The sequence below is a fragment of the Scophthalmus maximus genome, chromosome 22 (assembly GCF_022379125.1).
Source record: "Scophthalmus maximus strain ysfricsl-2021 chromosome 22, ASM2237912v1, whole genome shotgun sequence".
Classification (NCBI taxonomy): domain Eukaryota; kingdom Metazoa; phylum Chordata; class Actinopteri; order Pleuronectiformes; family Scophthalmidae; genus Scophthalmus; species Scophthalmus maximus.
The window spans coordinates 11,743,075-11,769,373 of NC_061536.1; the positions used below are offsets into that span (position 1 = coordinate 11,743,075).

The following is a 26,299-nucleotide window of genomic DNA, read 5'->3' on the forward strand; positions in this document are numbered from 1 at the left end:
GTATTCACTGGTTCTTAATGTATGTGTGTGTTTGTGTGTGTGTGTGTGTGTGTGTGTGTGTATGAGAGTGTGTGTGTATACACACACACGTGTGAACGAAGAAGGATGGAGAGAAAGGGTGCGAGAGAAAAGTGTGATGGAGAGATGGAAACCAGCGGAGAGAAGCGGAAGTTGCGGAGCAGATGGCCAAATGGCAGGACAACAAACTTTTTAATTCCGTGCCTCAGACTGGGGCTGGAGAGACGGAGGCTGTGCAGTCGCAGAGGGGAGCCAAGAGCGCTGCTCAGTGTGGGACAGCACATCAAACTGCATTAGAACTGATGGGGGGGGGAGAAAAAAAGACAACAACCCCCCCAGCAACTTGTGATTAATGCCTTTTTCCTGCACAGAACTATAAGTGATGTGAATTTCAAACGTAAAGTTTGGAGGGAAAAGAAATCCATCTGCATCTGGGTGGTCAGGCGTTTTATCTGCACCAGCTGCAACGTTGATGGGCTCCCACCAAGCACAGGGCGGGACGGCCAAGAGAAAAAAGCAGCAGAAGAGTAAGTATCTGACAATTATCCTCAGATATATATATATTTTTTTAAAAGGCAGTCACTGAAAATAGACTGCCTCACAGCATGTAGAATACAGTGTAAAGACATTGTCTTTCTAACGTATGCATCACACTGTGCGTGGCGTGTGAGCTCCTGCTTCCCCGGCTCTTTGTCACGCATCAAAAATGAAACACAATAAACTGTCAAAACATAAAAATAAAAAATGATTGCAGTATTTTTCCCGCTTTGGGAGCGTCAGGAGAAGCTCATTCCGATCTTTTAACACATCCGGCGAAGCCAGCCACGACCCGGCAGCTAACAATTACACTTCATCCGGAATGAAGTCAACTGTGCGGACTTTCCACCCTAAGACTCGTCCACGGAGTATCCAGTGCTATCGACGAAACCAAAAGGGCAAAAATGTATAGATTAGGGGGCGATACTGATAAAGAGGAGCTGGGGGGGGGGGGCTTACATTAAAGGCAGCAACATTTAAAAGCTTACACAGACAAGGTACAACCTGGAGAACACCAGGGGCACAGCCAATCGATCCCAGCCCGACTTAGAAATCTGCTGTATAATCCTTGATCTCCAAGGCCATTTTGCTTTGCAGCCTGAAATTGGATACACCCCGACTGCATTCCCCCCCCCCGCAGTGCAGAGCCCGCCAGCTCACTGCACAAATAAGACATCCTGAAAAATTGATCTGGATGCATCTGTGGCAAGACCACGTCTCGGGCTAAAAGAGAGATGTGACTGCAGCTCAGCGTAATTCATGAATCTGTGCGTCCACCGGTGGAGACGGGGGAGAACCGAGCGGCGGCGCTATCGTGACGCCATCGCCGCCGCTATCTGGAAGACTCCGGCAGCGAAGACAACACCTTTACCAATGCTGAGGGCCAATGACAGAGCACCGAAAATCACCATCATATCAGTCGCTACGATTAACAAGTCGATCGGTGTACAGAGGCCATGTGTATTGTTCTAATGCATCTGGCAATAATTCTTATTGATTTCAGGAGTTTGTCTTATTGTGCATTTTGTTATTATTCTGCCTATCAGACATATACTGAGGTCTGGACATCCGCAAATGTTTATCCCGGACACTAACAGGAACCTGGAGACAGGTGAAATTTCCAGAAAATGTCCAAGTGAAGCCGTGTGAGAATTCTCAGTTGAGCACAGTGGGCGTGTCCTGCCTCCTGCGCGCTCGACCCAAATGCCACAGAATGTTCCCGGAAATGTTCCTGCTGGTGTGAACGCGAACGATCTCTCTGGTCGCGATTCTATCCGATTATTTGGTGACTTATAGATTGAAAGCATGTGACTATGTGATACAAGCAAGAGCAAAATCTGCAACAGACATTGGATTGTTTGATTCTGAATATTTGTGATATTTGTTTGTTTCGTTTTTAAAGAAATACTGTTGTTTTTGTTGAATCACATGTTTATGTGGGAGTCGAGTTTCACTTGAGCTTGTACAGCGACCTCTCACCCATCCCTGGGCCCTCGGGCAGGTGAAACAAAGACAAGCAGAACCCTCCTCTGCGAGGCCGACGCGGCGCTCCAGTGAGAGAGCGCTCGCTACTGTGCAGCAAGTACCAGACATGGAAAGGGAGATCTTTGGGGAGAGCAATATCCTCAGGTGCCTCTCTGCTGTGATCTGTTCCCGCGGTGGCGTGTGTTGTTAGAGTGGCAGTTGTCGGGACTCTCTGAGGCCTTTAAGCTCCCCCGTTTTCCCCTTATTACTTGTGCCTGGTGGGGGGACAGACAGCTGCCGAGGAGATGCGGGTGGTCCCCAGATACCGCGGATTCATACTTTCCACCTGACGCGCAGGATGGAGAGAACAGAGAGTTGGCAATTACTAGACTTATATATATATATATAGATATATATATATATATATCCCTGAAACCCCGGCCAGCTCTTCTCTGCTGTGCTTCATACTGAAAGCTGTCTTAGGGCCAAGCTTGAGGTAATGAAAGCAACACACTCTCCTAATGGACTATTGATGTGTGTGTGTGTGTGTGTGTGTGTGCGTGTGTGCGTGTGTGTCTGCGTGGATGTACGGGAGGAAGACGGAGAAAGAGTGAGGTGCAAAGAACAAAGCAGACTGTGAGAAATCGTTCCGTTGATGTGTCGCGGTGTGTGCGTGTTGTTGTCATGGCAAAAAAAAAGGTTCACCCGTGCCTGTGCAGCCACCATAAATCGCGAGCGAAAAAGCAGCCGGCACAAACTGCACGTGCGATCCAATGGCAACGAGTGTTTGAGGCACGAGGTCACCCAGAGCCAGGTGTGTTTCCATCGCCCTTCACCCAAAAAGCCAGCGGGCGGCTCCCATATAAGCACACGCGTGTGAAGAGAAAGATCCACGCGACCCCGGGTGACGCCTCGGACCACAACGCAGCACGGCTTTCAGACACGAACGCCGGAAAAAATGTCTCGACATTCTCTGGAGTCTGCCCTGAGGAACCTACAGTGAACGGGAGATCGTCGGAGTCGGACGCGTTCAAACCAACAGGAAGATTTACGGAATATCCTGTGGCGTGCAGGAGGCGGGACGCGACGGGCCACGCCCATTCCCTCGCCCGGAGATCGTCCAGAAGTCTGGACTAGGGGGCAGGCGGGAACAGTTCTGGACTAAGGGGAACTCGGCCCACTCCTACTGGTCGGTGTGTGGTGTGTACACACCTTTTTTGAATTTTGTATGTGTCTCTCTGTGTGTGTGTCCCGTCCCCTGCTGGCAGGCGGTCGGATGAATGAATGGGCGTCCACTCCTGGAGGGCCGGTGGCGCTACAGAAATAACTCCGCTGGCCACAGTGACCTCGGCCTCGTTCCCACACAGCCTGCGTCCTGTTCTAATGGAGCCGCGCGCTCTATTTCGGGGGCAGCGGCCGCATTTATCTCACTGCCCTCTGTGTCCTGGGACGGTGACGGTGACGCGCTCGGGTGTGACCGACGCTCTGCTTGTTTTCTTTGCCTCGCTCCTCTGACGCAAGCGCGCACGGAACACAATCGCTCCCGAGGTCAATTCTGGCCCGCGAGATGACCTCGCTCTCCCCCACCATCTTTGCTCAGACGCAAAAACCTTCGAGACACACTGCAAACCACGCCACGGAAGACAGAAGAAAAACAGAAAGCTGTCATTCATCAAACTCGTGTGCTGTGACACCATAACCTAATATAGAGAGGGGTTGACCGGCGAAACCACAGAGAGCGAGGCTGCCGAATTGCCTGCATACCTCCGAGACCTTGGAGCATGATTATCCTCCTCAGCCAACTTAATCTTCATTCTGGAGGACGGGGAGGCCGGACGAGGGGGTGTAAGCTCAGCGACCCACTGTATCCGCCGAGAGGCTGAATGTTTAATCTTTGCGAGAAGAAATGCATCGCCCCGAGAGCTACATTAGATTACGTCGACTTAACCACGGAATCTGGGGATAACGCGGAGATAACGTTCCCATCACAGGACTTGATTCCTAAGGTGGTAGTAGATAATAAAATGCACAAAACTACTCTGTCCTAACACAGGATTCTTCACCCCCGTCGGTCTTTTCACAGGGCACTGCTCGAAGTAAGCAGAAATAAGAAATTAAATCAATAATAGATTAATGCTATACTTCTGTGATGCATGAATAATGCTCCTCCTAATTTTCGGGAACAAAGAAATTATACATTTGCATTGTCAATCATCGTACACTTCACCCCTACTGGAAACTTATATCAAAGCTCACAAAAGAAAGCGATATTTCAGATTCCACAAGACTAAAGTGAAGAATCTATAGCCACGTCATGTTCTCAGAGAAACAAAAGGGCTGCGTCAAATCACGGTCCCCTCATCCGTCTGAATTGGAAAGTTAGCGCGGTGAGGCAAGATGTAAAATCGTTTATTTTTAATAACCACAAGTATTAAAAATGTGTGAATGTTTCCAAACTTTACTTGAACCTTCCACTTTGACAATAAATTAAAAACTGAAAGAAAGTAAAAACTTTGCCATTACTGTCAGCCGTCCGCACGGAGAGTGAACGCGCAGAATAAACGGGGATGAACACGCGTCAAACAAAGACGAAGGTAACCCCCCCCCCCCAAACCCCCCCGTCCCTTTTAATGTAAAAGCAGCCTCGGGTGCTTATTTTGCTCGCGCTAATTCTGTGTGCACTCGACTATATCCGGTAACAAAGATGAGCGTTTGGGAGAGATGAGCAGGAACGTGTGTGTTTGTGTGTGTGTGTGTGTGTGTGTGTGTGTGTGTGTGTGTGTGTGTGTGATGCGCAGAGAGGAATGGGAAGGACGTGCAGAGAAAGTGAGAGATGAAAGAGCGAGGCGGGCGGGGGAGCGATAAGAGAGGGAGGGACAGATGAGAGAGAGAGAGAGAGAGACAGAGAGAGAGAGAGAGAGAGAGAGAGCATGAAAGCAAGGATAACAAAAAAGAAAAGGAGAGCAATGAGCAGGGTGAGGGGGGGCCAACATGGTGGACAGCTGGCCCAGGGTCACGGGGGTCAAGCTCAGGAAGCGGTCACACAGTCAATGTCGTTCTTTCATCTCGTCTGCTGCAGATGCAGCAACCGAAAAAAGTTTCCTCAGAATTTAACCTTCCAGCGGCACCGGTCGGTCCAGCGCTCGCCCGTCTCTCGCTTCTGCTTCCCTGCGCCGCCCATCTCTCTCTTTTTTCCCCCCCGCTCCTCCTCCTCGCTGCCCTTTTCCATCTGTTCTCTTTTATCTCCCTCTGTCATTCCTGTCATACTTTCTCGGCTTCTAATCTACTTCTTTCTATCACACTCCCGTTATATTTCTCTCTATTCCTCTCCCTCCTAATGTGTCTTTTCTCCCTTGCTCCGTCTCTCCCCACATCAGACGTGGTCGAGTGGCGAGCAAAGTCAATCGTTTCTGCTCTTAACCCCTCCAGCAGCCGGAGCTCCTCTCCTCTGCCTCAACAAACTTTGAAGCCAATCAGAGCGCTTGTATTATTTTTTTTCCGTAGGAAGGCGACTGCAGCAGGTGAATACTTTTGTTTTTCTCTCTCCTCTCGCCTCCTCCCCCTCCTCCTCTCTGACTGCTGCCGTCGCTCATGACTGATACAGCTCAGCGGCGAAACAAACAAAGCGTGACAAATCCAGATTATTGTCTGTGGGCGAGATAAGGTTATAATGAGAAAGTGCAACGGGGGAAATTGATCCTTTTTCAGGAAGCTGCCTGATTTACTGGTGGATGCCAATAATAACTTCCTGTGTGTCCTGCCTCTAATGGAAGGCAGGTGGAGTCGGGGGTGGTGGGGTGGTGTGATTGGTTCACGCTAAGAGGACGGATTTCATTATGATGCAATATCCTGAGACGTGCGTTCGGAAAAGAGGGAGGCTAATTATTATCCGGGGCGGTGTGTATTGAAAAGCTGTCCGCGCGTCACCGAGGATCACAAACAGAGACACAAACATGGCGGGTTCACACTGGGCGACAAGCAGAGGCAAATTAATTATCAATACATAACGGATTTGACCTTTTTATGTTTCTATCAAAAAAAAAAAAAAAAAAAAAAAAAGGCCAGAGGAACAACATTAGACACGAACACTTCCATACGTGACACCGGGACGGCGTCATGGGGAAAAAGAAAGCCCCCAAAAAAAGGACGTACTTGCTCGGAGACGCGCCGACAGCCGAGCCACCGACCTACTTGGCTGCACGTTAAATCTGCACGCCATGGGGGAGAGAGAGAGGCAGGCCTGCCGACGGGCCGGTTATTAGCCGGGGGAGTGTGGGAGGGATTGCAGAAATTAACATGGATTACTGCAGGATGACTGACAGTTTCAGAAGGGCTTTTTGTGACTTACCAAGTGATTTGGGACTCGCCTTAATTCAGCGGGGGACGTTTTTTAACACCGCGGGCTGTCTCCGCTCTCTTGGCGCCGTTGCCGCGGCGCGGGTGCCAACAGGGAGTGGATCTTTTTTTCTGCAACAGCACCCCCCAGCAACAGCCCACCCCCCTCCACCCCTCAGTGGCACAGGCCTAGTGTTCCGCAAATAATCACGGGGATGCGTCTTCGGGGGCCAGCACTTGGGGCTCAGCTCTGCCTCTTTTTTTTCGGTCTGCGCTGTGTTTTTTTGGGGTAATAAAAGCGGTGGCTTGCCAAACGGTGGCCTCCTGTGAACTCTGTTGGGGGCGCGAGCTCGACAGCTGCACGGGAGTCATCGGCTAAATGAACGTAATGTAATCGGGATCTCCCGAAATGAGGATTAGCAAAAACAAGGACTCTGATTGGGGTATTTAATTTCAAAGTCAGTGGCATTCATTCGCGTGGGCCTGAGGTTAGAGAATCCCTGCACAAGTGCATGAAGGATACGTCTTCTTCTGTCAGATGTAAATTCAAACGACAGGCAGAGACAGCCGATTGCAGTTTGAAAAGAAATTGTAAAAACAGATAAGGTTAGAGAGAGAAATGCGCCCCCCCCCCCCCCAAAAAAAAAGAGAAGCAGGAAAGCTTGTACATATTGCATGTTTCTGTTCGGTCCCATCTCCCAGGGCCACTGCGGCTTGCTTCCTGATGTGGTTTTCATTATTCATCCAGCATCTATTGGACAATATACGAGCCAAGTCTGAGCCCCGCCGCCATATTGGCAGCAGGACAACGCAGCGAGCGACAGCAATCGGAAGTGAAGAAAGGAAGCGGCTGCGGCGTTTCTGCACATTGGGTCTTGGACGGAATCTCTGTTTTTTTTTTGCACAGTTAGACATTCAAGGATTTGAAATCTTGGATTCATCAAAGTGCGGTGCTGCTCTTCGGCAATGACTCCGTACACCTTTGTGTTTATTTAGCTGCTCGAATGAAATTAGGCGAAATGGCAAGAAGGGCAGGGGAGAGCCGCACGTGCGGTGTTATCGAACGTTATCAATTTCCTCTTCTGCCACCGCAGACACACAATACGGGACGCTCAGGAGATTACTCACCTGCCAACGCCAAACAGCGGCTAATGTATCTCCGGTTGGAATTAAATTTACCATAGGGCGTCATCTGTGGGCTGTTTAATGCATTGTGGGACGAGAGGCTTTAATCAGCGAGGCTCAGTGGAACCGGCGGATTAAATCACTTTTTTTTATTTTAATTTTATCTGAGCTTCCTTTTGACTCTCCCCGCTGCTCAGGGTTGCGGTGTTAAATCACAACGCATCCCTGTTGGGCTCACTTCAGCGTGGGTCACTGCTGTAGTCACATTTCATAAATCCCAGTTATTTTTTGTATATATATACATATATATATGGAGTAAATCCACATCCGCTGCGAAAAAAACTCTCCATCCTCACGTCCGACTACAAAGCGGATCGCTTCTCGGAAAAGGGGCCCCCCGCGCGAGAGCACGTGCTCATTCGTCTGTGAACCTTTAGATATATGCACAGTCCTACACACACACACACACACACCTACTTTGGCACGCATGTACTCCACCCGTGTGCCTGTGCGGCGCATGTGCATGTGCATGTGCATGACTTTCTATACAGTACGTGTGCGGGGCGCGTATATGCACACTCACATCCGACAGCGCGGCGTCGGGGCAGAGCGGCTGCCGCATTGCACAGAATAGCTAAGCAGCTGTAGCGCTCCATCAGGGGCTATCGATCATGTCCCTCTCCCTGAATCACAATCAGACGTGGGCAGAGCAGAGCGGCTGCAGCCGGGCCCCGGTGACGGGGCTTGTTGGACGACTGCGATGCACCGCTCATATCAACCAGGGCCTCGCCAAACAAACCTGACCTGGATCGCTGATTGGACGCATCTTTATATATATAAATATATATATATATATATAAATATATGCGAGTGTAGGCCGGTTCTTGTTTTTTCCCGTGGAACTTGCTGGGCGTGTATTTTAGTTCCAGGTCCAGGCGAGCACCACCTTTCTATTGTATATGTGTTTTATTGCTTACACGGAGCAAAACAGTGTTTATCATGTTTAACTTTTTTACGTGTCTGAACTTGACATACTGTAAAATGACTCAAAAAGTGTATGAACCCACGCATCGTATCGGGATCTCATTACAATCCTAATGGTAAGAATAGGGAAGCTGTTGGAGTATCATTAGCTGCCATCTGCTACCCCCCCCCCCACACACACACACACTGTATATCAGCTCAACATCTCATGTAATCACGAGGAAGTTTGATGTTAGTACATTTAAATTTAAACAGGAGGTGTATGGAAACTGTCCACGGCGCCATTAGCTGCCATCTGTAAGTGTCGCCGCGATCTACTGTTCTGTGCGTTCCTCCTCTCATACCTGATATTAACTTCCTGCCAATATGGCGACACTTCCTTTCTGTTTGTCCGCCGCGCCCCCATGGTCGTTTGGATTTAACGGGTGACGACCTGGCACATGACTTGAAGATATTTACTTCCCGGTGTAGGACGGCGAGGTTACAACTCAATATCCTTTTTGTGTCGCCACTGGACACACCTGAGTAGAGGGGTACAGCTATAACAAGACCAACCCCCGTCACGCACACGCACGCACACACACACACACACACACACACACACACACACACACACACACACACACACACACACACACACACACACACACACACACACACACACACACACACACCTACCTCTTGACACAGTGTGATTGAGAGGCTAAGCTGGAAATGCAGAGCCTTGTCAGATCTGGGCTTGGGAGGATTGGCGAGGGAGCTTGGTGCATTGAGACCAGCGCGTGCACGTGGCAACTGTTTTCATACGTGCGTGTGTGTGTGTGTGTGTGTTTGTGTTTGTGTTTGTGTGTGCGCAGGCTATGTTCTAAATGCTAAATGGTGGGGAAAAAAAGGATCCCATTAGCATTATATGGGTGTTGACATTCCATTCAGGTCAAAGTTATTGGTGCATGACTATATTTGTGGTTGTGTTGTTCTTGTGTGTGTGTGTGTGTGTATGTGTGTGTCAAGTCTCACACGGTGTAGTAGTCATGGCTGTCACACAAGCATGACCATGCACGACCACGCACACGCACACACACACACGCACACACAATCCACTCCTACTGTGCTGCGTGTGGTGGGGGCCCCCCCCGGGGGGTGCCGCTGAGCTGTCAAAGATGGATGGATGAAGAAGCTGCCCTGCATAGCAAGGGGCTCTGGGGAAATACCACCAACATGACGCACGTACACTCACACACACACACACACACACACACACACACACACACACACACACACACACACACACACACTGACACAGGCTCTGTCAGCACACAAACACAGTATGTACGTGTTCCCCACTTTAAAAAAAAAAAAAGCATAAATGTGAAAACGCACGCATGAATCAGACGACGGCAACAAACACAAATGTTGTGAGAACACATTTGTGTTGACGTGCACCAGGCGCACACACTCCCACGTGCACATCTGCAGAGGGCTCGTCGTCATCACCGCCGCCGCCTCTGCGTGAAAGAGAGAAACGGCCCTGGGGGTCCTCTGCAGAGGAACATGTGAGTTTGATAACAGAGGAATGTCCAGAGATTTCCATTTAGCAGACAGCCAGTCAACATGGACAGTGTCAGAAAGAGGGGAAAAAAAATCTCCCCGCAGAGCCCCACACGCCCCCCCCTCCCTCCCTTCCTCCGCGAATTGAAACTTATGGGAAAAATATCAAAGGAATGACAGAGTGAGCTTTTATCTATTAGTATTCATAAATAAGGCCGACATCCGAGGGACAGCATTTTAATATCTGAAGCACGCCAAATAAATCTAGAGACAAACAATAATTCTTTTTCATTGAGGGTTGCCACATAAATCAATTTCTGAGATCTGGGATAGAGAGAGAGAGTCGCCGTGGATACAAAGTCAGACGGAGTCATCAGACTGTCCTGCAGATTTAAAAAACAAATCCCGACGCACACACTTTTCATGTGCAAAGAGGGAATGTATTGACATTTCTCGTGCGCTCACTTTTTTCTTCTTCTCTTGCCAACAAATAATCTGGATTATAATGCATATATAGACTGACTGTTGTCTGATCATCTAACCGCTCCGTTGTAGCATTCCAGCAGCTTCCCAGATCTCAGCAACAGCTTTGGCGAGTAAACCGTTATCAAAACTTATAGAAATGACAGCCTTCGCTGTACGGCCGTGTGTGTGTGTGTGTGTGTGTGTGTGTGTGTTAATGCTCGGACGCAAGGCAAAATGAAAGCAGAGATTTCATGGACCCTTTCATGCTACTGTCGAGAGGGACGACAGTAGCACCAGACCAGAGTAGACCTTGTAAACTTAACCATTCCTAATTCCACAGAAGGATTTCCTCGATCGGGGCGGTAAATCTCCGCGCTTGGCACAGGCCTGAGCAATCCATTAACAACAATAAAAGCCCGAGCAGCTGGGCGATGGACCCTTAAAGGGGAAGGTCAGCCCGATATTACAGCTTTAAAGGTTTCCTATTACGGCTCAACTTCAATACAGCCGCTCACCTTGCCTGTAATGGCCGCCGGCAGCGCAGCGGCTGAGCATGTATGGAGATTCTGAATCCAGAATCTCTTTTTTTCCGATATTACTGGAATGCCGGCGAGCCAATTTGCCAGGTCTGGTTCGGTGCCACCGCGGGGAGGTGGGAGGATTGTTCATAAAATTGTCTGCCTCGCGTGTCCTGCTGGGACATGAGCGCTGCGGCACCTGGGCCCCAAAGGTGCGCGGGCCAGCGTTTTCCCTCTTCACCGTCGATGTGTTATTCACATCTTTGCTCTCCTGCCACCTCGCTTTTCCTTTTTTCTGCTGCCACCTCTTGTCACCTTGACCTCCCGCAGAGAACATTTTTGTGCGGTCCACCAACGCCAATTCTTTTGTTCCAAACTTTTTGGGGGGACGGGGGGGACGCCACTTTGGATGCAGAACAAAAGGACACATTTCGATGTGCCGGCGCACCGCGTGGTTCTATCTTGTCTCGACACGTGTCTGGATTCTGTGACATTCTTTCTTTCACTCTCTTTCCTTTGCCTGCTCTCTCTCTCTCTCTCTCGCTCTCTCGCTCTCCTTGGCCGGCTTGTTCCACTGTCTAGGGTGACTGCAGAAAAAAGAGAGGGAGAGCCGAGTGGAGAGAGGACACAGCAACAGAGAGGGAAAGAGGGGAGAGTGCAAGCTCTTAAGTAGATTGCAAGAACAGCACAGAGGCATGAGTGTGAATATTAAGCGGGTTTTCCCTCCTGCCCCAGAAGTTCCAGGCTGCGGCAGCGCCAGCGCCAGCGGCAGCGGCAGCACCAGGGAGGGAGCGAGGCCGCGGTGTCGGACCACCGGTACGCCAGCCGGCTCCAGGTGTCAGAAGCGACGGTGTACACAATCTATCAAGCTGCCCGGTCACATCGGAGATGAGAAATTACCATAATCGAATTAGAGCGGAAGGCTTTCTCATTGCAGGGCGGATTTTTCAAGAAAGAAAAGGAAAAAGGCGCGGGGGGGGTTATGAGAGAGTAATGTACAGCAAAGAGGGGAGAGGGGGGACTCACCTGGGATGCCCGGCGGGGTTTTCAGGTATTTTCCATTGAAATGCTGTATCACTACTTCACACTTCTCTGTGGACTCCATCCTGCAACAAAGGCCACACATGGGACTTAATATAAAAAAACAACAACATTTGCAGCAAAGGTTGAATTATAAAGTCATAAAAATGTTCTTTTTTCCCCCCCTGCAGTTACTAACGACACAAAGGGAGAGAGCTCAGAAAAAAACGGCCTCAGGTTAACAGGTTACATTACCTCTGGCACGAGATGCGGCGGCTCTTTCACACAGTGGTACCAGTTCTTTTTTTTTTTTTTAGAAAAAGTAGGAAAGAGAAAAGGGCTGCAGTTGTTATAATAATAACAACGCAACAGTTTTTGGTTTCGTATCCCTAGAACACGGAGCACGGGGAAAACACCGCCCTTCATGACACGTGTACCGCAATAAGGAGTCAGCCGCTACAGGCCGAGTGCTGTCGGCCGGTTGTTATCATTCTGTTAGGTCCAAGACAAAATGAATGACAGAGCTGTGGGTCCATCCAGAGTGTGTCCGTCTGTCTGCTGGGGAATGTCAGCGTCTGCGCCAGTCAAAGGTTCATAATGAAATTCATCGTTTGCGGGAGGAAAAACGAAAGAAAGAAAGGACTTTCCCTGCAGCTGTCCTCCCTGTCTAATACGAAAGAAAAATAGACAGATAGGAAGAGAGAGCGGGCGAGCTGGACGGACGCAGGGAGGCAGAAGAAGAGGAGAACGGGACATAGGACGGAATGAGGGGGTAGACATGAGTCTGGATCTGGAGCCGAGCAGCTGACCACGAGGTGAGCTCTGACCTCTCACATCATCAACAGTCTGCAGACGCTCATGTCCGCACACACAAAACATCAAAACAATGAACACGGACTCAAGCTATAGTCAAACTGAGACGCTGACAAATTTGGGGAATATGATCATTTACACTGCGTATGCATTGTAGATCTGGTATCTGGTAAGCCGCCCCCCCCTCGTATTGTGATATTCTGATTTGAATTCCCGCAAGGTCACTTGGATCATAAAATCAATCATAGGGTCGTGTGCACGAGGACGCGTTGACACGGCCGATAGATATTTATACATGTCTCCAGATGATTCAACGAGTGCATACAAAGAACTCGTATTAGGAGACGAGAGCGTTTTCTCAATGCGGGCTTGACGGATCTCTCCGCCTCCATGGAGATGTGCTCTCGGAATGTGAAGAATTCATTGCTTTCCAGACTTTTATGCTCCGTTCGCTCTCACCTCCTGGAATGCTCACATCATCCTGTCAGCCTCTTACTCCTCCGTCCTCTGTCTCCCATCCTTCTCCTATCTCCAACTCCATCCTTCTTTCTTTCTTTTTCCTTTTCTTTTTTCACACCATAGCTTCTTTATCGCTCTCCGTGTCCCATCCATCTTACTCCCCGGGCCTGTCTGCGCCTCTTCTTTTTGACGTCTCTCTCATTCCTCCCCCGTCTTTCAACCTTGGTCATTTCCCCCATCTTTCACCGTTCCCCTCCCTCGCTCCATCTCTCACACTTCTCCGCGCGCTCCTTTCTCTCCGTCCATCCTTTTGTCTCTCCATTCACGCCCCGTCCACACAAACATCTTTCTCCCGTCTCCGCTCCCTAACTTCTCTTTTTAGAATATGTCATCTTTCATACTTCCCGGCGTCATCCATCTCCCGCTGACCCCGTATGCGACCTTTTCCCCGTCTCTCTTTCCCTTTCCATCCGTCCGCCCCGATACAGTGACAGCTGATACTAACCAGCCAGAGTGACTCAGCATCAGTAGCACTCGGGAAGAAGAAGCTACATCGGTGGCAACACGGTCATTCAGCGGATTCAAAGAGAAGTTTCCTGCAGTAAAGGGCTGCGTATTTTTAGATGAGAGAAGAAAAAGGATCCGACTTCTCAACTGTTAAACATGTGAACACGAGCAGCTGTTCATCAAATGTGCCAAATAAAAGAGTCTAAAATTGGTAAAAAATAAATTATGATTTAAATCAGTCACTGTTTGAACAAAAGAACAAGACAAAGGAGCTAAGAGCGTTCGAACAAGGGGGCCGGCGGCAGCGTTCAGCCCTTCAGTGTTTGCTGTTAAGGACGTATTTGTAGTCAACACACACACAAAAAAAGCATTCAGCCTTTAATATTCAGCTCAAATAAAACTATATGAAACTACTGTTCACAGAGGGACACAAAGGAAGTGGAGACAAGTGAAACGATAACAAATAGGAACTGGAAATTATTATATACAGTCTTTCCATCTTATGGAAGTCTATAACTTCATTTAAGTATTTTCAGAAACTACTAATTCCACGGATAGTACAGCATATTTTTTGCCCGTTTAATCGAACAGAGATTAATATACAGCTCTGTGTTTACATAGGATCTGTACAATCCATGTTCACAAACATGTCACTTCACAGAGCGCGACTACAGAGAGAGGATCTGCATCCTCAAAGAACAGATAACGTCTCCATCACTTCTTCCCCCTTTCACTTAACCTCAACGTGCCTGTGCACAACGCTGCTTGTGAAATAACGATCCGTGTGGTTTTGCACCACATTGGCTGAGATGTTTTGAGATGATGATTTTTGCTTTCCCGATCTTTAAAGGAGTCTGGAAACCAGGCCGATCGCTTCACCAATCTCCAGAGCTTCTCTCGCTATTCCCCGGCCCACGTCGCCCCTCCTCCCCTTCCGGCGAGTCGCCGCTCGCCCTCCCACTCAACGCCGCCTCTCTCTCTCTCTCTCTCTCTCTCCCTCCCTCTCTCGCTCCCTGTATCCGGCGGTGCGGCAGGCAGACGTCGACAGAGAACAGGTGGGCAGACGAGGAGTAAATAAGGCGGGCGGGCTGTTGGGCAGTCGGTGAGAAACGAACCGGCCGGCCGAGGCTGTCTGCTGGTCAATCAGACTCGCGGGGTAGTCAGGTACAGGCAGCGAGGCGTTGTGGCTTCTCTCTGTGTTCTCTGTGCGCCGCCGGATTAATGGAATCAGGTGCTGCTGTCTGCAATGATTAGCGCCGGGGCCGGAGTAATGGGCTCTGATATCAGTAATGGATCGGCCCACAAACACTTAGCTCAGTTTGTTCTCTCTGATGCTCCTCATGGCTCGGCCCTCAGCAGCTGCCCGTCTGTTGACACCGCTGACACGAGCTCGACAACTCAGAAAACACATTGATCCTTTTCTTCTCTCCGAGCCTCCGCCCGGCTTCTCTTTCTGACCTCATCAATTCACCACCATCCTCTTTTATTTCTTGATCCGTCCATAAACAATAACCTCATCTCCCCAAATCTAACCAAAGCACCACTTATTCACGTCCCCTATTTTCCTCTTTTCACTCTCTATTCCTCTATTCTCCATCACACACTCCTCTCTCCTTCCCATCACCCTCTCCTCTCTCTTATTTCCAACCTCTATGAATAGTTCTCCTCACCCTGGCTCTCGTTTCACTCTCCTGTCCCCTCTCTTTCCTGCCGCCTCACTCTGCCTTTCCATCATGTCTCTTCCTGCCCCCACCGAGGGCTGGTGGAACAGGTGGCCTGTGGCAGCTTGCTGCTGTGCTCCGCTTGTCGGTCTACAGGATGCAGCCTACCTGTGTGTGTGTGTGTGTGTGTGTGTGTGTGTAAGACTCTGCCTTCAAATGTGTGCAAGTCTACCCGTGCATATGCTTATGTTTGTGCACAAGTGTCCGCTTGTGCGTTCGCACTCGTCCGCCCTGCTGTCACCCCTCGGTAATAGAGAGGGTGTTCAGCCGGAGCAGGTGATTAAGAAAAATCCCTGCAAGATGGCAGTTGTGCGGCCTCCTCTGGGTAAACAAGGGAGGAATGTGCGGGGCCGAGTGAGAGCCTGGTGGCTGCTGCCGAGGACAAGGACAGAGCGCTTTATGACTTTGGGGGATTAACAAGCAGCAGTGGAAAGTTTTCTAAGTAGAAAAAGAAGTAAACTGCTCAGTGACAGGCTTGCTGCTTGAAATGGAGCGTCCCTAGCTGTAGGAGGACAAGAAGGGTAATTGCTGGTGTCCATGAATGCACCAGCACAAGCATCCATTAATAGGCATGTACACACACACACACACACACACACACACACACACACACACACACACACGCTGATGCACAATGACGTTATTGAAGACAAACTCATCATCCACTGGCAGACGCGCGGTGAAACAGTCTCGGAAAAAGAGACCAAATCTGCTTTAAAAGTTTCCACTGCCTGGAGGCAGCGGTCATCTGACAAGTGTCTTGTAGAATAGATGTGTGTGAGCACACGAGAGTCTGGGACTTTATGCCCGGGCATGTATAGGCATGCACGCATCTGTTTTGTAAATGTGTGTGTGTGTGCGCACATCACGTTCAGTAGGTCAAATCCATTTAAATAATTCCCAAATGTTTCTGCCTCCATGAAGTGCAAGAACATTCAGTGAGTATGGAATAAGTATTTGACCTGAGTGTTGTGTGTGGGCACATGTTCTCTACGTCCATCACTTCAAAAATGCAATAACTGCATTCACGGAGGCAGTTAGCGTGTTCCATGTCACAGTGTCGTTGTCATCGTCGTGTACCTGGCGAATCCCACTCCTCTGCTGACCCCGTTGGCGTCCCTCAGTATCCTCGTGGAGATGACGTGGCCCAGCGGCTTCAGCATGTTCTCCAGCTCCTGCTCGTCCATAGAAACCGGCAGGTTGGAGATGTACAGATTGGTGGGGTCTTGCTCTTGTTGCTGCAGGAGGAGAAGAAGGAGAGACGGTAACGGGATTAGTGAAATATGCATCAGCTCTGGGGCTCACGAGCCGTCGCTTAACACACGGCAAACGCCGCCGACACAGCAAACCTTTAACTGTGCCCGAGCCCTCGCGACGTTTGGCCTCTCTGACACACCGCGCGCTCATCTGCTCACGTGCAACATGGAGACATCAACGTCTGCACCGGCGACAGTGCCGAGTGCATTATGGATTTGCGTGAGTGGATTTTTATGACCGTAGTAACATCTTGCATGTTGTATATATATATATATATATATATATATATATATATATATATATATATATATATATATATATTTAAAATCTCATGGAGTCTATTTCATGCGTCAGGATTGAGGATCAAGAGAAAGGGGGAGTAGTAGATTCCTGTGTCGTGCCTGAGGGGTTGCTCCGAGCAAGGTGGATCTGAGCTGCACAGCTCGTGGTGGGCTGAGTCTGACGTGCGCCCCACGGAAGAACAGCTGGAAACAGCTGCCTGCTTCCCATCAGTCACTGAGGCAGACAGTCACCGTACATGCCACTCGGCTATCTATCGATCCTTCAAGCATGGAACGACACCACGACGGCCTTATCTCTAGTTATGTATCAGTATAGCTGTTTTCACACACGAGCTCCAGAAAAAAGTCGGGAAAAATTGGGTCCGGACGTTCTCCGGAGTTTTCTTTCACCATATGGTGAACACAGGGAGAGATTGTCCGAGTCAAACGCACTCACACCGACGGGGCAACTTCTAGAACGTTCTGTGTTGTCTGGGCACTGCAGAGTGCCCAGACTCGTACATTTTCTGGAAATGTTTTAGGAGGCGGCTGGCGGGAAAAGATTAATTTCATATTGATTGCAACCTTTTATTACACTTTTAGCTCAACACAACTCAACAAATCTTTCATTGTGTTACTGCATGTCTGCATCCTTTTTTGTTTTTCTTACTTGCCCTAATCCAAATTGCCTTCGGGATGAGTAAAGTTGACTTGTATTCTATACTATGTGCATGTTTGTATCGTCTTTCCTAATCATTCAATCAGGTAGCCAACCAGCTGGTGAGCTACCAGCTCTTCTTGACCACGTCTCCTTTCCATATACGCAGCGTCCACATCTGCAAACCGCTCATCCTGCAGCCGCCGCGGACCATCGCGACTTGACGTTATTAAGAGCATGAGCAATATTGCAGAAAGCCATCTGTGCTGCGCTTGGGTGGCCAGCGTAATTCCAGGAATGATCGAACACTGCGACATTTGGGAAAAGGGATTTACGTCCACTTCAGCTCACGGGTGACAGATCGAGTTCAACCCCGTTTCAAACACAGGTCAGTTTCTTCCCAGAACGATGCCGATACTTAAACAAAGCTGATTTTGAGCTGATATTTTGAACTCTTTAATGCATCAAACGGAAATAAATTCCTTTCTCGCCCTTGTCAATAACCGCCTCCGAGGGTCCGACATTTTAATCTACTTTAGAGCAATAATTTAGGCGGTGAAGGGGCTTATACAAGGAGCGTGCAGAAGAGCAATAATCTGCTACCAAATAATAAGGGAGGCTACTGAATCTTTCCTTAACAACAATATCAATTTAGCGAGATATGCATCCATAAAAATTGATGGAAATATATTATATTATATAAAAATGTTCATTCCATTAGTCCTGGAGTAGTTAAGTTTGATCGACCATGTCCAGTCTCGTAAACTTTGAAAACCGGCGACAAGAAAAAGAGACGCCACGGAGCAAATGACTTTTACCCAAATGAAATTAATACAACCTGCAGATAGCCGACATAGAAAAAAACCAAAAAAACCCAGGATGTTGTTCTTTTCTAAACCACACGCGTCCTTGTAACGTGTCAGCGGCGCTGCTCTGCGCCGAAATCAGTGGATTCACCCTCAAAGGGAAACGAGAAACATGGACACCTCAGTGATTTCCGTACGCCCCGTGCGTCGCGGCAAGCGGCGAGACCCTCGGAGGTCTGCCTCACTCTCAGTCGGGGGGATGTTGTGGAGATGCCACAGTTGCAGGTAAACAGTGTCTTTTGAGGATCTTTGCAAAACGCCGCCTCGCTCGGCGCCTCCCGTTCTGCCTCCTCCTCCGTCGACGGCATGGGGAAGAGGTTACGGCGGAGGAGAGGAAGTGTCTCCGCCGGGGCGTCCTGCCTCCGTCTCTCCGTCTGTCAGAGGAGATAGACCGGTCCCTCCCCTGATTAATTAGCCGCCTTATCTGACGGGACATGTTGGATCTGATTAAAGCCTTCGGGAGGAAGCCGTTGCCGCCCGTGAAAAAGTGAAAGCGGGGGAGGAAAACCACTGCAGCCCCTTCTCCTTTAACCAAAGGAACTCAATTACCTAACTCCAGGGCAAATGAAACTCCTCCTCCTTCTGCGGGTTCTGTCGCACTTTAACGTCTCTTAAGAAGCGAGTGAGAAAAGAGCCCGCGCGACTTTGTGTAACACAGGATTTGGCAGCGAATGAGGCTTAATTAAATCTGCCCGTAAAAATCTACTGTACACGTGTCACTCTCGGGGTAAGTCCCCTTTGGTGCGCGCGCGTGTGTGCGTGTGTGTGTGCGTGTGTGTGTGTGTGCGTGTGTGTGTGTAGCAGCCGCGCAGCTGTGCTTCCCTTTGAGTTTCACTGGTTATGTCAGGCGATGTTTTTAAGGATTATGCCAAATAGGCTTCGTATTCCGGTGCAGACAGGAGGCCTGGATCAAAGAGTTAACTGACTGACTCACTCGCTGGGCTAAGTCAATGATACGAGACTTTGTGTGTGTGTGTGTGTGTGTGAGTGTGTGAGAGTGTGTGTAAGCGCTTTTGAACGAAGGCACTTTCTTCGAGAAGCGTGACAGTACACGCGGCGAAAGACTGCGGCGGAACGCGAAGCGGTAATTTGTGTGTGGGACTAATAGTGGAGAGCTCCTTATGCAAGGGGGGGGGGGGGGGGGGGGGATTATCAGGGGGAGGCCTCGTCTATACGCGGCCGCCTCGCTAAGTTTTTCCCTCTTTGATGACGTTCCGCGCCACAAAGCCCTAAATACCCAGATGAGAAGGTTACGTGGAGGAGTGGAAGCGGGAGCGTTTTTTCTGACGGGAGGTGAGATGGGCTGGCCCATTCCACCAGGAGATTTCATTTCCTTTAATGTCAGCCCGCGCACACGCATCTGCTGTCAGGCGATGAACGAAATGGTAATTGAGGTGTGTGTGTGCTTGCGTGTACCTGTGTATAAATCCTATTTTAGATTAATGATGGCGTGTTACAAATACTGTATATATAATAAATTGAAAAGCTCTGCATGCAAGTCTCCCAGAAGTGTAACCATGCCTGGCTTCTCGTGTGTGTGTGCGTGTGTGTGTGTCTCCTCGCCATTGACCAGTGTTGTGGAAGGTTAATGGAAAGGCTCCGGGCTTGCACTGGGCCTCTGATGAGCATAATTCCTTCACCTTGCCACCAGGAGCACAGGAGGAATCCTACTGAGCGTGTGACAGGACGGGGGGCTGGGGGGCTGGGGGGAGGAGCAACGCGGCCCGACGTGTCATTTCCCGCTGACGGATGGCCTCCTCGCCAGAGCTGACAGCGCCGTGGCAGTTATTTCATTTCGACACCCTGCTCTGTTTACCCCACTGTAATATCTGAGAACATTACCATAGTACAGGCGAGGGGAGGTATTAGCAGAGAGAGGGGGGGGGGGGGAATTATAGATCACAGTGAAAAAGGTGAAAGGGTAAAAAGGTAAGGGAGAGACAGCTGGAGCGACGACATGACGGGCAGATAGAACACATTAAAGGCTCCTGACAAACGCTGGAGGGGAAAAGAGCCGTCGAGCGTTAGAAGTCCACGTTCCGCCTGTGGGGCTCTCAGGGCTCTATCCATTTAACTGATAGGAGCTCGACAGACAGATATGTGTCTTGACTGGGGGGCACCGCATCCGATGCCCCCGCGGAGGCCCGGAGACGCCCTCGCGATCCTGACAACCCTTTACCAAATCTCCTGGATTCCTTTTAACCCATTCTGTCCTCTTCCCCTCCTCACACTGCCGATCTCTCCCTCTCTTCCCTTCTCACTCACTCCAGCACCTTGCCCTCTTCCTGTACACCTTTGCCATCAGTCCATTCCCGCCACTGCAGCCGCCTCCCGCCTCCTCCGCCCCTTTTATCTCGTCCTCCTCCTCTCCCTCTCCCTCTCCATCCGTTCGGCTCGCTCAAGAGATTAGAGCCTGTCTGTGTAATTGGCTCTACAGGGCTTCGCTGCTGCTCCTTTTAAGCACTGATGAACACTTGACGAGGCTGTGTGTGTGTGTGTGTGTGTGTGTGTGTGTGTGTTTGCAGTTGCCAATCCTCTGGTATAATGACACACTATTCATTTCCCTCAGGTATGCCACTCCGGCCTGTTCCTGTGACTAACCAGCAGCCCGGAGGTGCACAATTAAAGCCAAAGACAATGGGTGTTCTGTGTTGTCTGGTTGGGAAAAAATATTTTAAAAAAACTGCGAGGAAGCAGTAGTTGAGGATGTGTTGCGGACGAGTTTGCCGGCGGCGGAGGGGAGCGTTCCTGTGGCTCTCTTGTGTTGAGGAGCTGCACTCAGATGCTGCTGCGGGAGCCCGAGTCTGCAGAAAGCATTCAGGAAGACGAGCGGGGGCCAAGCGAAGTGGAAGGAAGTGGGAGGGGGGATGTGGGACCGGGCAGAAGCATTATATGAGCGCGTCCACTCACTTCAAAAGCTTGAGGGTTAATTTGTGAGAGGCCAGGGAATTCGAGAGACAAAAGGTAGCAGTGCGAAGACAGATATGGTTCCTTCTATCGCCGTGGTCCCCCGTGGCCGTTTTTTCAGACATTAACTCCGGGAAAATGAACGGAAATTTGGATGCACAGCGGGGGACTGTCCGAATCAGACGCGTCCACCACAGCAGGAACATTTTCTGGAACATTTGAGCCGAGGGGCGGCACCTGGGTAGAGCTCCCGCTCGCCCGCCGTGAATCTTCCAGAGAAGTTTCCTTCTGCGGCCTCAAGGGTCACGGTCTTAGCCGCGGTGCATTTAAGAAAATAGCGTCTTGTTTAACTATTATATACCCGTAGGACAGGTTTTCCTTCAACGGCTCCATGCGCTTTATCGAAGGTAGATTCCACGGGACAGATGGTGAAACTTTGTAGGCTCGAATTCCCTCCCCTCTCGATCCGATGCACATCTTGACAAATCACCGTGCGGGATACGCCAACACACGCGTAGCGATCTGACACGCGCACAAACGCCTCCGACCCGGACGCGCTCAAATCGCAGAGCAGCGCGTCGCCGCGCCGACGAGAGGCGCAAGCTGGTGACGCGCGAGGCGGCAGCAGGGGGGAACTGGGGAAATCCCACACTCCTGATTCGAAAAAAACCTTCTGTTGGAGACAAAAGGACTGCGAGGCGACGGAGCCGCGCCATCACCCGGGGCGGCCATTTCCAGTCCAATTGCCATATTACGTCTGAACAAACAGCCTCAAACACCTGTCACTGGAACGTGGACTTAATGGTGCGGCGATAAACGGCTGTTGGCAGGGATTTAAGACGAAGACCGCAAACATACCATGAAGGAGTACATTTGTCAGGGCTTAAGGAACTAAATTAGACTCACTGTTTCTGTTCCAGATAGATATTTGAGTCACCTGGCAGCACTGCTATAACCGCTGAGGGATGAATACTTGTAGGTTTGCAGAGAAGCTCCAGTTATGACGCTTAAGCTGTCTTAGACATGAACGCCGGACAAATGTTGCAACATAGCAACAGGAAAGTTCTGGAAAATGTCCGGACTTGGGTGCATGTCTGAAAGCAGCTTCAGTAAAGAAAACGTTGCACAGATTTTAAAGGCATCAGTGAACGTTTCCATCTGTTACCTGTGTGCGACTGGTGCATATCCATGTGGATGAGATAAGTCGCATACATCCTGGCATTTCATGGCACCGATCCAGATGTATAACTTTAGATCACTTGGAGGTCGGGGGGCTCTGGTGCATCGGAGACATGCAGACGTGAGCGGCAGCTTGTATCTGAAACAATGTGTTTCCTGTGCATGTCTTTTTCATAATGTGGAAATGTGTTCTACCTCAGCCAGGTTTAGAAACGTCTTTTTCCGTGTGATATTTTTGGCTTCTTTTTTTAAATGTATTTTATGGAAAACTTTGGATGCAGCTGATCCAACTGGGTCTTTTTTGTCTCCGGATTCAGTTTCCTCAGCTCAGGGGACCTGCTCTGCTGTACCTTGTACTCAAACAGGCAGAAGTGCAAGTTCATACTCTGTACAAGTCACCACATGGAAACCACTGGGAGCCTTTTCATATGAGGGAGCATCAGTGCATCCCAAATGGAAATATAACTTCTTGTTACAGTTTTTCTCTATGATACCTGAAACAATAAGACATAGTGGGATTACAGTCCTGTATTGTGCATATGGACATGAGCCTCTGCTTTTTTTCTTTTAAACAATTACCCCCCCCCCTCCTGTGTTTTGCCATTATAGTCTGCTTTCCTGATCCGTCATCATCCTCACTGTAAACCACCAAACAGATCAATCATTTCATTTACTCACATTAGGGGGCTCACATGATGGATTGGTCTAAGTAGCTGCAAGAAAAATGCCCATGAATTAACCTTCTCAGCATCGCTTATACTCCCAAAAGTAATTCAAAGTTTGTCATATAGGGCACAAAGTTCTTCAACAATAAGTTCCCCCCCCCCCTCCTCCTCTCTCTCCATAAGATACAAAAGATAAAAGGAGCAAAGTGTGAAGCTCGGGAGCAGGAACAGATTGGAGAGGTTCACCTTCCTCGTGCGCCGTTCCGTTTCGGCTGGGATGCAATGTTACCTGATTAAATAAAAAAATCTTACAAATTACCATACGTTGCTGCAGAGCACAGCTTAATACATCACATTATTCAGCTGCGGAATTTGTCTCCCGCGAGTGCAATCCAAGCCAATGACAACTAAGTGTGTCCTGCACTCATTCACTCACATAATTATACACACCCCGCTCCCGGCACGGCACGGCACCGCATCTCGCACTCGCATTAACCCGCACACGCATGCATACGCGCACGCACACGAGAACACGCGTGATAGTTGCGCGCGCACACGCACACACACACACACACACACACACACATTGTCAATCTTTGTCCTATTACGGCTCCTGGAAAATGGCTTTCTAGCGCCTCTGTATTACGGCGGGATGATAGATGCTGTGTAAGGAACAAAAGTGGGTGATACATTATTGAGCCTTTGAGTATGCTCACACAGCAGAGGGGCTTTGTTTTACTATCTCTCTCTCTCTCTCAGCTGGGCCTGCTCTCCGCTGGCACGGTTGCTAAAATATTCATCCGGCATAAGGCACAGGGAGTGCAGTGGCACACGGCTAGGTGTGTGCCGTTTAACCGTGGCGTGAATTGAAGCGGACGCGCAAGGGGAGAATCCTGCAGCGGAGACGCACGCGCGGGACATTGCCGGTCAAATGTGGATACGCCTTGACAGCGGAAACGATTGTTTGCTTGGTCATTACCTATTTTCTGGTTGTCTTTTTGGGGTTATTGTGGAAAAGACCAGGAACAACAACTCGTTAGTTTGTCTCGTAATAACTCGTGGTATTTTCAAGGGATTTGATCATAAGAAAAATAAAGAATATCACCATCGGCATCCTTTAACATTTGAGAGCATCCAGGAAGTCCCATCTACCACACCGAGTGGTAATATCTCTCTTTTGAAAAATGTGCAAATGGGGGGATCACACCTTCACTTTGCAAAACTGACATAACACCACCAAATTAATGTCTGCCGTCAATGTCATGGTTCATACATTCTGATGCCGGGTTAATGTGAATTTAAATGGGTCGATATGGGCCTCACCCGCTTAATCACGACCCCCTGATTTGATTTTGTATCTCCCTCGGTGAGCTAATATTCCGGAGATTAAAATTTCATGTGGGCGCTCATATCGTATATCCATTATTAACACGGAAGACGGGGCACGTCGGCCCTGCCCCTGTGCTCCAGCTAAAGGAGGCGACGTCGCACACGCGCGCATTGTGCGCGATGTTCGCAACGCCGCTGTTTTCAATGCTCCCCGGCGACTTTAGCGCAAATTCATCCTCCAGTTTGTCGGAATATTGAAGAATTTCCTCATAAGCCGCGGTGGTTATGTCCACGGTCGCGGTCCCTCAGCTCAAGAGTAGACGGCATTTCACGAATGTCTTCCCCCGGTTTTTCATAATACATTTTCATCACCATAACCTTCGCATTTCTGCATTACGCCGCTCGCAACAACAGCTCATTGTGGCCGTTGCCAGGGTAAATGCATTTTTCCGTCTTATGCATCATTCATGATGCCATTCCTGAGATTGAATTCCTCCCGGCTGACATCAGGTGGAGGCGGCGAGTGCCGGTGATGCTTTCGGTCTTGGGAGACGGATGTGGAGGGAGCGGGGGGGGGAGGGGGGTGTAGAGAGGAAATGGTGGCGAGCCGTTTGATTTGCACCGTTGACCAACGCGAGGACCTCCGCGGGACGATGCCCAAACACCTACTGTACAGTATCTGTTAATTATTGAAGACTTTTCACTCAGCACAAGAGCTTTCTCTGCCTCTCCGCTCCCCTGCCTCCGTAGTGCTGTTGTCAGTTTGTCTGTTAAAACACGTAACCTTCACACAGTTGTGCTTCTCAACCTCTCCCTTTTTCAACTCCCCGTCACGGTAACTCTCCTCTTCCTGGTCTCGTCGGCGCAGTGGCGAACACTTGATCCTCTAACGTTGTGCAGAGATGAGAGAACACATGACTTCCTGTACGCGGCAGCGTGCCAAAGTGAGGCGCTTGATATCTGGTCGAGCTCATTCCAGTCCCACGGAAAATGCATTCTTTGCGTCCATGGGGAGCTGGTGGGACTATAGAGTTGTGGCAGCGTTCTGCATGTTTCGTTTCATGGAAGCCTTGTGGGAAAAAAAGAACAATATGCCAGGGTATTATTTTTTTTCTTATGGGGGTTCATTGATTTTATGAAACACAGTTTGCATTCTCTTTCTATGATGATTGTCCACTTCACACCCAACAAGACCATTGTTAAGTTGGGACTTCCCACTCTTGAACACAGTACCTAATCTAACAACTCATAATAATCCTACTGTGTCTTTCTCACTGGAAAACTGTGAAATTCAATGGTATAGAACTATGAATAGATATCACACGACAACAGATGTGCTCTTACATTTCCCAACCAGGAGAATGTTTCTCAAAGGGGAAGACATTTTGTCTAAAGTCATAATAAGGGATCAAACCCAAAGTTACGTTCAAGCAAGAAGAGTCAGAACAAACCTCGAATTCCAAGGAGCAGAATCCTGGTCGACATATTCAGCTTTTACGATTCCAAATTTAGTTAATTTAACTCAATTTGCGGAAACAAAGGGAAAGAGTGCCAGCTCAAACGTCACCAATCGTAGGATCACCATGTGTTGTATGGATTTACATGTGCGATGAATCCACTGTGGGAACAATTACTTGAGACCT

The 26,299-nt window shown here is 49.3% G+C and overlaps 1 protein-coding gene across 6 annotated transcripts in view; it reads right to left on the reverse strand.

The window, feature by feature from the left end:
* rbms3 (RNA binding motif, single stranded interacting protein) overlaps positions 1 to 26,299 on the reverse strand; it is a 243,058-nt gene that overhangs the window by 43,450 nt on the left and 173,309 nt on the right. For all 6 annotated transcript variants that reach the window (XM_035620611.2, XM_035620605.2, XM_035620607.2 and 3 more), the window contains 2 exons: positions 16,595 to 16,752; positions 12,021 to 12,100 (listed from right to left, as the gene is read on the reverse strand). In XM_035620611.2, the coding sequence (XP_035476504.1) occupies positions 12,021 to 12,100; positions 16,595 to 16,752 (238 nt within the window). The remainder of the gene's footprint in view (positions 1 to 12,020; positions 12,101 to 16,594; positions 16,753 to 26,299) is intronic.